Raw genomic sequence first — 15,433 nt, 5'->3', positions numbered from 1 at the left:
ATGGCTCTCCACACAAAAAACTCTAATAAAAGATATTGATATTATGGGTGTCGTTTTAGAAACCAAAACCTTTGATGGGGGACAGACTTACCATTCCCCTGAGGGAGGCTCTTCTGTTTCTGCTGCAGTTCTCCACTTCAGGTTTAACTCAAGCTTCATATTGTCACAGCTGAAGGTACCCCGGCAAAGCTCAGACTTTCCATTTGTCTTGGGCTTCTTCATGTCTCCTTTTTAGTTTCAATTTGTATTTCCTGTCTCCCTTCCCCCCCTTCTTTCATTTTTGGGTCTTCAAATTCAAACAAAAACCAAAAGCATCACTGACTCAAAATCCTTTGTATTTCTCTAGTTTTGACTAGAAACTAGAGCAGACCAAACAAAATGAAACAAGAATGAAACTTCAGTGTTCAGAGTGATTGTAGACCTGAGAAACTACCTCCTTTTTCATAGAGGATGACCTGTGCTGTCATATCCCTGATTTGCAGAGAGGGAAATCAAAACAGAGGAACTTCAATGGCTTGATATTTTCATTTTAAGCCAAAACCCATATGTTTCTGGTTTCATAGTTTGCATGCTGGATACACATGAATTTTGAGGCCCAAACCCCTTTGGAGTTTAAGATCCACACCTTCATGCAAATATAATGCAGCACACACACACAGACACAGAGAGAGACACACACCCACAAAAAAAAAAAAAAAAAGCTTTTTTATTATTATTATTAGCTGATTTTGATTGACTTTTCATCCTGCTGTTCTTTTTTTTTTTTTTTCCTGCTCTTTAGCAATTACAACTAGAGCCATTAAAGCTCTCTTGCTCCCTACTCCATGGGGAGCACAGAGGAGTGCTCAAATTTCTCCTAATTTCGGCACCTGGGAATTATTCCCTGTATCCTGCAATTTTGACCTCTTTTCCTTTCAGTGCCACTTGCACTCAGAAAGCAAAATTCAGTCCCGGGAGAATATACGGGATGTTATACATCACAGGACAACACTTTCAGCACTTTGTTTTGGGACTGAAAAAGCAGGCAAGACAATCACCTGCTTGAGTGAGCTCTTTGGATGAGGCAAACAAGTCTCACTTTGTTCTCACTTGTGCAACCCGGGCAGCAACCAAGAGGGGTACAGGAAGGTCAAGACAGACCCATGATTTAAAGGCAAGAGGATGGCTGGGTAACCGAATGAGCTGGGGCTTCACTTTCAGCTCTTGTTGATACAGAGATTTACACAGAGGGAGGCTTGTTAGTGCCTCAGTTTCCCTACCATGAGGTGGTGAACATGCTGCCTACTCCCATCACAAGGCTCCTAATAAAGGACTCCCCAAACTAGACACAGGTCTGCAATGCTGAACATCCAACACTCCAGCCACTTTGTGGCTGTGCGACTGGAAATGTTCCTTGACTTGTTCCAGGAGCAGCAATAATACCAACCAGGTCATGCACACTCCAGGCATAAGGCAAGGCAGGCAGAAGGGAATCAGACCTCAGCATACCCCATTTGAAGATGATCCATAAAGCAAGGCAAGCTTTCTTTCCATTTGCTTAACAACAGACAAGTTTTGGACCTGTTGATGAATGCTAACATCTGTAGCCAAGCCCATACTGTCTATAAAAAAAAAGCTTATGAACTTCTCTTGGGTATCTTTAAGGAGCATAAGCCTTTGTGGGACCAAATGCAACATAACTTGCTGGCCACAAACACGATACAGCCCTGCCAAAACCTTCCTCCACTACAGCTTGTATTGGCAGCTGTGGCATTTTCCAAAAAAACACTTTATAAGCCCATCTCTAAGTTTTATGGCACAAGCATATAGAAAGAAATGTAAACTCTGCTGACCCTCATGCTGCTTTTTGGCTCAAGGAACTGCTTCTTCCTACATCTTTCTTTCCCTTCTGCTCCTCTCCTTAACTAACCACAGATTTCTAAGTAAAAGGAAATTATGTTAATTGAAACCTTCTCAGGACATCACCAGCTTTAGCAGGAGCATTTGGGGAATGGTGAGGCAGAAGGCTTAGGGCAGAGGGGATGTGAGTGATTAAATCGCCCATTGGAGGAAAATGTCAGGGTGTGAAAGGCCAGTGGGGTACTTTTGGTCAAATCAGGCCACACCTGGACAGAATTCCCTTCTCCCAAGTGCCACCAAAGCCTCCCATGTCTGAGAGCAAGCAGGAGAGATGTGGTGCTGAGCTGAAGCAGGAGTCAATGCAGCTGATCTGTGACGCACCAAACAAAATTTCTCTCATCGCTTGGACTCAGTTTCCTGATGCAGAGCAATGCGCAGGCTGTGCTACACTTTCACAATGACTGTGCCCATGTGCAGGCATCATGCAAGTGCTGCCACAGGGTCCCTCACTGCTAATGGCAAAGTGCAGGCGAGTGCATCTCCATCAGTACCAGCTTTGACTTTATGACTGTATCAGCAACAGCTGAAACTGATGCCACCACCCTTACCAACAGGAGAAACACAACTGAGGGGTATGGTCACCATGAAGTCCCTTTGGTTCCACCCTGAACTACCCCGATGAGAAATGCTGCTCCCAATCCCTTTCTCCCTGCACAACCTCATTTCAGATTGAGAAAGTTATTGAAGAACGTTTTATTATTCTGACTTGAATATTGTCTACACGGAGTGGATGTACTCAAGGGTTGAATGATTGTCATGTTTTACTGACACAATTAGATCTCATCCACACTGTGTACTGAAACAGCTCATTTACTTTCTGACCAACAGATGATAGCCAGATCCTCAACAACACCCAGATTTTTCATGCAAGCCCCTCTAATACCAATATTGTGAGCAGTATAAACCATGAAAGGAGCTAGACTTACAAAGCAAGTCTTCTGTGACAGCAAAATAAAATCAGAAAGGGGTCAAATTCTCTTAGGGAGATATTTTGAGTTCACTGTAGCAGTATTTTGATATTGCAATTGCATTGGAAAAATGACCAAGAAAACTGCAAGCATCAGGCTCCAGGGATTTCCATAAGCATAAGCAAAAAATTTCTGGAAACAGGTTCAGCTGGAGGGGTCTTTCGACAAGTGTCCTCCCCTCCTCTCCCTCCCATTTGGACTGGCTGGCTGACTTTCCCAGAGTCTCGTTTTGCAGTCTGACTGAATACCACTCAAAATATTTTCTCAATTAGAGGAGAAAACAGGAATTTGCCACTTGTCTGCCTCTATTCTGTTGCCTGTCAGCATTCAGCAAATATTTCAATCGTAGCCCTTTGCCTGCTGCTAGCCCCGCTCATTTAACCTTTGGCCCTTCCCTAGGCTAATCCATCGGCCTTTACCTTCAAATCTTTACAGCCAAGGGCTGACTGCGGGACAGGCTTGCAGGGAGGGGAGGATGAAAGGAAGGATAACTTATGACAGGCTCCAATATTGCAGCTGGGGAGGGGGAGGAGAAGGTGCAAACCTCTGACCATGCTCCTTGAAGAATTCAACCCCTTTACGTATGGGCAGCTGAGATTTGTGCTTCCACATCTGGAAGGTGATGAGAATAATTTAAAAAAAAAAAAAAAAAAGGAAGAAAAGCTTCCTTCATCTTGCCTCACGGCCTGCATCATACTAAGGCAGGTATCTAATAATCTCCAGAGCCTTTGCTCTGCTTTTCCCACCTCAGCCGCTCCTCTCCCCAACTCACGTGTCACCGAGATTAGTAGCTAACAATCCCACTGTCAAAAGCGCATGTGATGAAAATAATGCCCAGAGCGCAGCCTGTCAGCCTCAGAAGCGCCTGCTCAACTTTGACAGCAAAACTGCGGATGGCCCAGAAAGCCCATGCTAGCCCCGCTGCCCCCCCGAGCATCCCTCACCACTCTCCTGGGGCCGTACCCAGCCGCCCGCTCTATGAGAAACCGCTGACCCTTCCGTCACGTGGACACTTTAATTGTTCACATCGGTATTTTGTTTCTCCCTACTGTAGACAGTTTGCTGTCTGTTATCTGTCTTTCATATGTAATTAATTGTGCTGTCTCCTGGCTCATTAGAAACAAGCCCCTCTCTTCTCCTCCCCTGGCCAAGTCACAGTGAGCATTATTTAGGCTAAATCATGTTTAAGTAACTACATAAATAGTGGGTCGAGTTTGCTTTATGTCTAGGCTGTGGCTGTAGCTTGGCTCTGCTCTCAGCGTGCCAGACCAGGAAAGCCCTTATCGCTAGAAGCTCCCCGAGGGAAGCCCTGCTGGGGGCTGCGAGCGCAGTGCAGGGAAAAGCAACACTGTCTGCCCACCAAAAGGAAGGCTGGGGCAGTGGGTAGCAAGAGTGATCTGCCAAACTTTATATGGCAGGCATACAGGTCAGTGCCGCTGAGCAAAATCCTGCAATATCCAGTGAAATGCACTTCAAATGACATCACACGCCTTGGGTCATCCATGCAGACTTCTCCTGCAGCTAGCATTGCAACTCAGATGCGATACAACTGGCAGGCTTGTGAGTTCTTACTCAATTAAAAATGAAATGAGACTTTCTGAAGTGGGTTCCCTCAGCGCATTGGTTGAAAGAAAATAATTGAGGATGTGGGTATACAGGTTCAAGCAACCTAAAAACCGACATGAATCATCAACTTGAACTCAGACAAAACCTAAACCAAACTGTCTTACAGGGTCAGGGTAGTTCAGCTAAGCCTGAGAAGTTCACTTGCTCACATTTCCGTGCTTCCTGGGCCAAAGCTTAAAATCCTGGTAGAGCCTTGTCCTGTGTAAAAACATCCTTATATCAGCTGATGTAAAGATTTGGGGATTTAAATATCTGCTTCTAGCTGGGAATAACCACTGACAGAATAAGCATGAGAAAGCTTGTTTCCACGAGACTTCCAGCTTAGTTTAAGAGATTTAATCATCTGGATGAGCTTCGGGTGAATCACCTGAACTTTTAGGTACTGATTCCAGCCAAGACCTCCCATCTTCTTTGTGTATGCACATCCTCACCGATAGACCAGGGCTAGCCAAGTGCTTTAACTGATTGGACCAGGTTCAGTTTTGCTGGATTGCCTGCACAAAGGTTGTGAAGGGCTTCGGTGAAGGTTTCCACATGAAACGCTCTGCAGACGTATCCAACGGTGTTATATTAAGCTAAATTACTGCTTGAGAAAACTGCTTATACCAGGAATGCAAGGCAATGAAGTTCTCTCTTCCCAGCACAATCTGGGCACAGACGGTGGTGGAACAAAAGCCTTCCACACCACCTAAGACCAGCAAATCTCACCAGTGACATGGAAAGACCACCATGAAGAGCCAGGGCACAGTTCAGTTTTTCAGTCTATCTACAACCAGCCTGCTCCACCAAAAGGGCTTAAAGACCACAGAGGTCATAAGCACATGTCATGCAAGTCACCAATGTTGTTTTTGTCAAAGACCCTCAATCTAAACTTGCTGTCTGGGCTTGATACAGCTGCCAATCTACGAGGAAAAAGTGCTGCTATTGAGCTGAACCTACCAAAAGAGCAGCCTTACTTCCCATCCCTACCCAACTTGCTCTCCTAATGCAGCTTCAGGAAGAGGCAGCCCCCCTTGCAACTTTTTCTGAGTGTAGGGAGACAGTAAGAAGATGCCCAAAGTTTAGTTTGTCAGAAACACACACAGCTTTTAGAGGATGCTGTATTATTAATATACACTTTTTAAAAAATGTTCTCAAGAAGGAGGGGGGAAAGGAAGGAAGAAAGAAAGAAAAACATACATGAGTTGGGGGAGGGAGGGAAAAAGGACAACAATCTGAGACTTTCAATGGGAATGTCCAAAAATAACACAAACAGGATCTCCCTGCCATCTGCTCCGATCCTCTCTGAATGGCTTTCAAAGCAAAAAGCCTTGCCAAAACCTGACAAACAAAGCACCAAGCATCAGTTTTAATGGAATACCAATAGAGCATTCCCCTCACCCCCCCTTCCCGCTACATATACACACACCTTCCACACCCCTCCAGTTGCCAAATAAATGACACTATGCAAAAAAATTTGCTTCGGTTACGAAGCTGAATAAACAAGGAATAATGTTGCAAGTGCTCCCATATGTCTTTGCTTACAATGGACACTAATAAGATTTGCCATAACTAATTCATTCTTTCACACCATTACCTTATTCTCTATCCTAAAAAAAAATAAATAAATTCTGCCTATCCCATGTGCATTTTTCTGCAACTTTCACACAGTTGAAACACAAGCATTTCAATAGCAGAGCCCACCCATCACAGAGCAGACGCTTGCAACTTAGTTCAGGCCCCTGGGGAAGGTTTAAAGATGAGTTTTACTGAAGCTAAAGAAATAGGAAAGTGTTTGTTACTTTTTCTTTGGTATATTGTTCCCATTAAAAAAAAAAAAAGTTTAATGAAACTGATGGAGAATCAGAAGGCATAGGAGAGCTATTTCAACAGCAAAGTTGGTGTGTTAGTACACAAAATAGAAAGTCTCTACTCCAAAGGCAATGTGCTAGTACATATAAAGCAGAAAGGGAGATTCATTAGCTGGGAAAGACAGCAACTCCCCTATGTTTCACCTCGGCCTGGCTGCACAGAGCACATGCAAAGCAAACACAGCAGTAACACCCAAGTAATCGATGCAGCCTGCACCCTGGGCTCCGGGTATCTGCAACAGACGAAACCAACTGCATACAGGGGTGAAACAGGGAGATCTCTGTACGAAGTGCAGAAATCATTTTTATCGTTTGTTGTGTTGTTTTGTTTAAAAATTAGTGGCATCTCTCCTGACAAAACTAAGACAAAAAAAATGCTCGATTTCATACTTCTCCATTGTACTTTGTTCCCTTTGCTATTGAGATTTCTGCGTACCAGAAGCACACCTTTATCAGGAGCTGATCAAGAATGTTTTATTGTTATTTAAAACCAAAAAGAATAATAAAAAATACATGAGGCCTAAATTACTAGAACAAACAAAAGAGTTTTCCCTCCCTCTCCCCCCCACTACCAACACCCCCCCAGCGCCGGATCTGCCCCTCCTCCTGCAGCACACAAATGGCCTCACACCAGACAGGATGGAGGGAGGGCTCCCAATTACACTTCTTTATTAACAAGGGGCCACGGCAGGGAAGGGTCTGGGAAGGGGAGAGGAGCACAGCGGCTGCCGGCTCCTTCCCGCTACCCAAAATGGGGAGCAGAGGTCATGGGTAATCTGCTGGGAAGGGGCTCATGTGGCACAAGCTTTTGGCCACCTGCTAGCCTTGTTCCCAGGATGCAGCCCCGCCATGACACCCTATTTCAGAGGGAGGACCCTCGGGGCACCCAGTTGGTCCTTGCAGCCCCACTGATGGGCAGAGGTGGGAGCCTGATGGATACACCAAGCCACAGGGGTCGGCACATGAAATTAGAGCAGCAGAAGGTGGGATGGCCCTGCTGTGGCCCTGGGCAAGACACCTCTCTCTGCCTCAGGTTTCCACTTGCAAAATGGAAAACACACTTATGGAGGCACTGAAAACCTATGTTGTTTGGTAATGTTCAGACATGATAGTTGTAGGGCACTGCCATCCATCATCAAACTCCTTTCTCCCTATCTTTGTGATATATATATATATATATATGATATATATATATATTCCAACTGAGGAGTTGGAAGCGTGTTACTCTAGGAAAGATAAGATATTTTTGATAAAAAGCAGCAGTCAAAATCATTTTTTTTCCTTTTAATTCCCTTTCAACCTCAGAACACCCTTCACGTTCACCCTTCAAAGCCGTGCCATCACACCTACTGATAAAGTTCCTTTCTGAGCTTCTTGGGCCTCTGATTTACTCATCGTACCCTGCCTGGTGCTTCCTGCATGGCTGTTTCCATCTGGCGGAGCCCAAATCCTCCTTTCTCCTTACCTCAGTGTTTAAATTCCTCTCCCACCGGGCTGCCAGCTTTTCCTTGTGAACAAAGCACAGACCCATTGAGCAAACATTTCTATCCATCTGTGTTAGCAGCCACAAGAAGACAGCTCCCCTCCCTTACTTGCAAAGCCCCCAGTAATTTTATCCCAAACCTCACAACACACTTGACATCCTTTACGACTCCTTCCTCGTGCTCAAAAACTAGCTGTGCTCTGGTTGCTTTGGCCAGTCTTTGGGTTTATTTGTTTATGGAGCTTTATGCTACCCATGTTCCTTATTGGGGCTGTTTAGTCAGCCGCTACCTGAACTTTCAATTCATACATAAAAGTCACTTTTGTACCTGTTACCTTTTTTCCCTTCAGTCAATCTCTCAGGCTGTCCCTATAACACCTCTTAGCTGCACAACATGACCTGAAAGGCAGGTAGTGCATTTGCACCATTAGCAGCTACATGGTCCCAGGTACTTGCAATTTCCTAAGAGACTGGGCTTAAAATACAGAGATTGCCCAAACAAAGTGGCAAGGTCCATGGGCAGGCAGCAAAGCTGCAGGAGAGCAGAAACACAGGGGAATGGAAGGGGAGCATAAAGCACTTCTGCTTTTTCTAACCAAGGATTAACACATAGGTTTTAAACAAGGGGACTCCCTTCCCAGCTGACAGCAGCAGCTGCAGCTTCTGACTCGCTTGCAGAGTGGCAGGGAATCGAATCAAAGAGAAAAGAAGAAAGAGGACAACCCTTCCTTGGGGAGTAGGAAACACAATACGGGCTATTCTAAAACCCCTGCAAACAGTGGCTTGGTTTTAGGTCAGGCTCTTCTTCCCCCTTCTGTCCTGCTACCCTCCCCTCCCCTTGGAACAAAGGCAAATTGGTATTTTTCAAAATTCTTCTGAAAGCCAACCCGGCAGATGGTTCTTTCCATGCCGGGGAGGGAACAAAAAGAAAAATCTGCCAGGATACACATCACCGCGATGTGACAAAGATGGGCATGGTGGATGGCCTCTGACCCAGGGATTTCACGGAGGCCTATTAAACCATGTGGCCAAGATGGACTGAGTCGACTTGTATCTCCAGCACACAGCTGCCATACCCCACAGGCTCATGCAGAGTTTCATTAGCTGAAGTCAGGCTAGACAGACAGAAAAATAACAGGGTGTTTTCAGATTTCCAACCCACCTTTTCAGCACTTCATGATGGCCATGGCCCACACACTGAAGTTTTAGCAGGTGGAAGTGACGTTCAGTTGCCAAATTCACAATATAATAGCAAAAGACTTATTCAGACAGGAATTAGCATCTGTGCTACTTCCTTGTTTTGCTGCAAAGAGATTCACAACTCAAAACCTGTGAAAAATCTTAGGTACACATCAGCAACAGGAACACCTGCAGATGCAAAAAGCCAAGGGTAAGTCACTCTCTTGCACTCGGGCTGAGGACTTGGCTGTCCATCATAAGCTAGCCTCCTGTTTCTTTGAAACCTCCTCTGCCTTTTAGGTGACATCAACAGCTAAATTCCCATTATTTCAATGGTGACCCAAACAGAACCAAGGGCTCCTCACCTAAGCACCCAAGCCTTGTGTTGCCTCCAAGGATGAAGCACGACTTTGTCAAGTGCCACGTCTGCCAACTGAAGCACAGGGAGCAGCAAAGGACGTGTTGCCCTCCCATGGAGCTGCCCCACACCTCCCAAATTCCCATGAAGCACGTTGGCAATTGCTGTCCCTGAGTGACTAATAGCAGCTCCTGCCCATGCCCCGAGTCAGTGACTTAAGGACAGATCAATCCCTCCCATCACGGTCTTCTTCTGGTGATTGCTTTGCTGTAGTCACAGAAGGAAATGGGCTCCCCCACACCCTTCAAATCAGGAATGTAATTACAAATAATGCAATGGAATTAAGACAAGAGAGAGAAAATGCTGGAGGGAATTCGTCCTAACGATTACATGAATTATTGAAGAGAAGTATTCCAGGGAAAGTAAGAGGCTGTCTTTGGAAAGAGTCAGCTGAGCACTGGGGAAAGCAGCGTCAGCAAACAGGCACGACGTTAATTATCCCCATCTAACCTGCACATACATGGGCTATAAGTAGTAAAGCACATCATCAATTCAGTAGCACCAGTTACCTTGGAAGATGAGGCAAAACAAGTGCCTTCAAGCTCCCTGCTAGTACACCCCACACAGGATACTGATTTAGGGATTCTCCCTACAGATGAAAAGATTTTGGTAGGAGAGGCAGAAATGACAGCTGATCAAGCACCTGATAGTGCTGCTGCTCCCCAGTGGGAAGATATCTGCCTCAGTATATTTTTATTAGCCTTAAGAGTGAGTTTTTAGCAAATTACCCACCTGAAAATACAGCAAGTGAAGCTACATAAGCCAGGACAATATCTTAGTGTATTCTGGGATGCAACGAAGGCTAACAACAACAACGAGCAACGAGTAAGGTTAGGAATTAGTGTTGACTCTTCGTCAAAAGTATGAGGAAACCATTTCTCATGTATCCTCCTTGGAAGCGTTTGCCAAGAGTGTTACAGAAGCACGTGGTTGGGAACGACCAGCGTTGCCCCCACAGTGAAGCAAGAGCGTGATCGCTGGTGACACATCCAAGCATCCACTGCTTGGCCCTCTCCTTGTCAAACGGAGCCAAGCAGCCATCAAGGAGAGCTGGCTGTGGCCTCTGGCGTGGCTGCTTGTGCCACCGCATTCCTCCCAGGAGCATTGGGCAAGGGAAAATTACCCGCAAACCCCCTTGGGGCTGATTCTCATCTTTCAGTGTGTGGATCAAGAGCGGCTCACATGAAGCTACAAGGCTGTGAAGTGCTGAAATTCCTCAATGAGCCACCCAGGTTTATAGTGGTGGAGTTGTCGTAACACCGATGTCAATAAAAGATACCATCTCTCTCTACAAACCTTGCCACCCAGGTAAGACAGCGAGCCATGAGAAACTGATGAGAAGATAAGTAAGGAATATTTACTGGAGGACTTGTTGACTCTTACCACACCAAACCCTAACTCTTCTTTGGGATAATTTTTTATCATTAAGCTACCAAAGGTGCAGAGAGTTAATAATTTTGAAACAAATTCCCCATGTCAGTGACAAGATGACGACTGGCTCCCAGAAGCCAGCACGCTAAGATCAGGCCACCATCTGGGAGGTTCAGTTGTGTTATGGTTAAGCAACCACAGTACAATGAAGAAGGGCTGAATGTTACCCCAGCCTGTGACAGATTCCTTGACTGAGTCATTAATCTTATTAGTCTCTTTCACATACTGTACTAAGAGACAAGAGGTTTTCATTTCTCCTGCTTTAATTTCCATGGAGTTTGTGGGCTTCTTGAAGGAGGACAGTCTCTTCTGCTGCCTTCGTACATGGCCCTCCATAGTAGACTTTGATTCGCAAAAGGAACACGATGAAACGAGGCTGGCAGAGATACACTTAGCTCTGCGAATGCAGCTGCAATTGACTGTTCATCTTGAATGACCACATCCTCATCTTCAGCAACTCTGGCTTCCACAAAGCCACAGTCCAGGCCACATCTTAAATAGGCAACCTCATTTCTGTAGTAAGACACCCTGGCCCTTCTGCTGGCCCTTTCTGCGAGCCCATAGCTCTGGGGGGTGGTTTTGGGTGATACTACCCCAAAACAGCAGAACTTTTCCCAGATCAAGAGGCTTGCTCAGAAGCAATATCCTGCTACTGGTGCACACACAGACCTTGAGAATACCTCTCCTGACGGCAACTGCCTGATCCCAGAGTCCAAATATAATCACGATGTACAAATAGCACTTCGTGTCCTGAGATGAAGGAGCCAAGTGCCAATGGTCTAATTCACATTAGAGGTCATGGCAAGAAATGGAAAATAATGCTCTTATGAAAATACAGCTAACTGGACTTGTCCTCCGGGGTCACATATCAAATGGAATCATTTTAAGTCTCAAGAGCTGGAAAAGTCTCAGAGTTAAAAAACAAAACAATGTGTGTTTACACAGGATATTTTTAGACTGGTTTCCTAAGAAAACAAGGACAATGTGATCACACTGTTTTTGTGTATGCAAATGGACACAGACTCCTTGCCTGACTACATGACCCTTTCCTCAAGGTTTTTATGGTATTTTAAACAATTTTAATCAAATTTGGCAAAAATCTTTAAGATGCAGTATTTCAAAAATTTTGTTCAAATTATCGGGACAGAAGAAAAGGACTTCTGAGGGGCTCCCGAAGAGGGAAGGGCCAATAAGTTCACTCATCATTAGACACCATAGAAGCCACAGAAAAGGAACATGGTTAGAAACCAGCTTTCACAAAATTCAGTGCTCAGAGGAGAGGAAAAAACAAATAAGCTGAGAACATCAAGTGAAGCCCCTCTTTACATTCAAATAAACTCAAGATGAGTCCATCATGCAGTCCCACTGACCATGCAGGGGAACATGGTCAGTAAGGAGCCCAGCTGGGAATGAAGCATGTGAAAGATTAGACCTGACCTGAGGGTGAATAGCTGGATGTGCATCTTTGTGAAAAAGAGAGTAAAGATGAAAAAAGCTGGAGGTAAATCAGAAGGTATTTGTGGTCAGGCATGCCTGGAAGGAGAGGAGGGGGAGCACTGCATGCAAAAGGAGATGCTGGAGGAACATGAATGAATGCATGAAGGCCTGACACTCCTGTGCATCCCCAAACCTCTGCAAATGAAGACACAAGCAGCACAGAGACTTACAGCTCTGGATGCATGCACCAGTATGTCACGTCTCCAGCACATCTCTTTTAGCCTGGAGGCCCTGGTGCTTTCAAAACACAGCCAGCGTGCACTGACTTGGCCAGACCTTTATGAGGCTGCTGGGAGCAGCACCCATCCAGCCCTGCAGTTCAGCAGGGGGGAGCACGGGACCTCCAGCCAGACCCCCAGCTGCCCTTTTTGGTTCTTGTTCGTTCCCTCTAAAGCCCTGCAGCATCTCCTCAATCCCAAACCATCAGAGGGGACATTTTTGTCACGGTTTGACGAGAGAGGCGTAGCATGAGGGAACAAGGAAATGTCACAGAGGGCCAGCGAAACTCGACCGTGGGAGGGACTGCTACAAAACAAAACCGGTCCTTGACACAGACAGCCTCCACAAGCCCTGGTCATGTGGCAGCTAATCAAATACAGCAACTCTTCCTCATTTGGCACTCTGCATTAGGCAGTAAAAGCCGTTCACATTTCCCCAACCCACCCCTTTGCTGCCAGATGCATGCTTCTTAAAGAAATACTTGGCTAAATGCAGAAAAAAAAGTCACAATTCTTTGGGAGCAGACAGACAGTGAAGAATGGGGATCGGCTGGCTCAGGCAGAACACCAAGTTGGAAGAAAAACTCTGCTTTATTCCTGTCACAAGATATGAATGACATGATGTGAGGCGGACACTGTTTCAACAGGCTTTGGAGAAGGACTGTTGAGAGCTGGGATCCAGCGCTCCCTACACTTCACAGTGAGGGCTGAATCATCTTCATGTGGGACCTGCCTCCCCCAGTTTACTACACGGAGGCCCAAGAAGACTCAGTTTCTAGTCCAGGCATCTCAGGAATCTTCAAGGACTGAGATGAACCTGAGTGGTTTTCAGCTCACAGTAAAAGAGGCCTCCAAAGCTCTGAAGTTTTTGTGAAGAAATTCATTCCTGTTCTCCTTTGGAGAGGGAGCCCAGGGTGGTTGTGGTGGGAGGGCACCAAATCACAGCTGCTTCACTTGTGCCTTCAACAATGTGGGAGAAAGAAGCTGGCCTAAAGAAACCTGGGATCAAAGAGATGAGTTTGTGTAACTCTGCACCCCAATGCTTGTACAGAAAGACTAAAAGCACCAGGTGCCTCATGCCTATTAGAGCAGCTATGAAGTGGTCTCTCCCCTGCTCAAAAGCCAGGTTCCCCTAAACACAACTCACAGAAGACTTCCCCACTGTGCTGGCATTTCTGGGGCTCTCCTACTAACCCGTGACCAGGGCAGAGGCTGAGATCCATACCCCTACTCCTCACCTTCCACTGCTGCTGTACACCTCAGGGACCTGCCACCAGCATCATTTAGAGCAGCCTCAAGGCTTCCCTAAGCAAGGGTGGGAACCAACCCAGCACTGAAACATGACGAGGCTACAGGGGCTCCATCCTTTGGAAAACAAAGAGAAAAAAAAAAGCCATGAAATCAAAGCCTAGGACTTCAAGCAGATGCACAAGTGCCTTATCCTCCTTGCTAAGCCTTTTGCAGTGCAGGGAGCAAGTACTTACACCAACTCCCCAAGCCACGTTTGGTTTGCAATAGGAAGAGCTGACTCATGCAGGGATGCCCTTAGCAAAGGGGAAATAATAGTGCACTTCAAGCAATTGGATGATCATATACACAAGTCACTGGGGAGAGGAATACAGTGCAGGGGTAATCCAGCAAGAGATGCGGATGCACACAAGAACCTGGAGGGAAAGTGCAATGTGCAGTCAGCGATGTAAAGAAGGGGAAGGAAGCGGGGGTGGAAGTGGTCGAGATCGCGTGGAAGAAGGAGGGGTCCAAAGGGGGAAAAAAAAACACACAAATGAGAGTCCTCAAGGAGGTGGAAGTGGAGGAGAAAGTTGCCTGTGGGAGACTAATCAGAGGAAAGGAATAAGATAAATAGAATTTCAAGGGAAAAGGTGCTAGAACTGCTTCCTGGGGAGAAATGGCGTATACCTGCAGGGAGTACTGCAGGAAAATCCAAGGACAGAGCTTCCTCTGACTGCCCGCAAGGAAACTTTACTTCCAACTGACTTGCTGCCACTTATTTCTCAGCAACGAAATGCATTCACCCATCCCAAGCTCTCCAAAAAAAAAAAAAAAGTTCAATAATAAATAAATGAGTTAACATCCCCTGTAGCAGGACATTGCACATATGATGGAAGCTCCAAAGAAACTTTATCAGGTTATGTTTAAAGAAGGGAGTGGGGTAGGAGGGTGGGAAATTAGGTGTTTGCAGACACAGAAAACTAGACAGAGTAGCAAATGAAGGAAAGCAGGGGAGGGAGAGAAGGAAATAAAAACAAAACCAGGGAACCACTACTCATCTGGGTCTTGTTAAACACTACATGACAAGCGGGGAATGCTGATGGATTGCTTCTTCGCATTTGGTGCCACGCTTTCAGTGCCATTCCAAACTGACAGCAGGTTTGCCCTTACCCAAAGGAAAGGCACTTCTAGGGATGCCAAGGGCACTGGGATCGAGCAACCCTGCTGCAGGTGGGAAGAAAGCAGCACCAAGAGCAGTGCCTGCAGGGCTCGCAGCAGGCGGGCAGGTTACCGTTTGGGCTCCTGGCTTCCCCCTTACCAGAATGAAACAGAGCCCTTGCCAGTCTAGAAGTGGCCATGGTTTAGCCCACTCCATTCCCAGGCACAGAACAGAAATCAGAGCAAACACTTGCAAACACCTCCACAATTTGAGACCGCTGTACAAGCAGCCCCAGGGACAGCCCAAGCCACTGAGCAGCCCTGGAAGAGGGGTAGGAAGCTACCTTTGCTCTTATCTTCAAGAGGGGGAAACTGATGTGAAACTTGACGAGGCTGTGACTTAAAACCCAAGAGTTCTTGGGTTGTGGCCAAGCCTTGAAGCTGTGGTGCAGAGGCTCCCAGTGCTGGAGCTCTCC

The 15,433-nt window shown here is 46.1% G+C and overlaps 1 protein-coding gene across 7 annotated transcripts in view; it reads right to left on the bottom strand.

Moving 5' to 3' along the window:
• The window catches only part of SETBP1 (SET binding protein 1), a 261,023-nt gene that overhangs the window by 223,281 nt on the left and 22,309 nt on the right, over window positions 1–15,433 (bottom strand). Inside the window, exon 1 of one of the 7 annotated variants that reach the window (XM_083818165.1) lies at window positions 92–6,908. The exons of the other annotated variants lie outside the window; for them this stretch is intronic. Coding sequence (XP_083674291.1) covers window positions 92–94 — 3 coding nt within the window. The 5' untranslated portion in view covers window positions 95–6,908. Of the gene's footprint in view, window positions 1–91; window positions 6,909–15,433 lie in introns of those variants that run through there. 7 annotated transcript variants of the gene reach the window in all.

Source organism: Anser anser (genome assembly GCF_964211835.1).
Source record: "Anser anser genome assembly, chromosome: Z".
NCBI classification, from domain to species: Eukaryota; Metazoa; Chordata; class Aves; order Anseriformes; family Anatidae; genus Anser; species Anser anser.
This window is presented reverse-complemented; position numbering and strand designations above follow the sequence as displayed.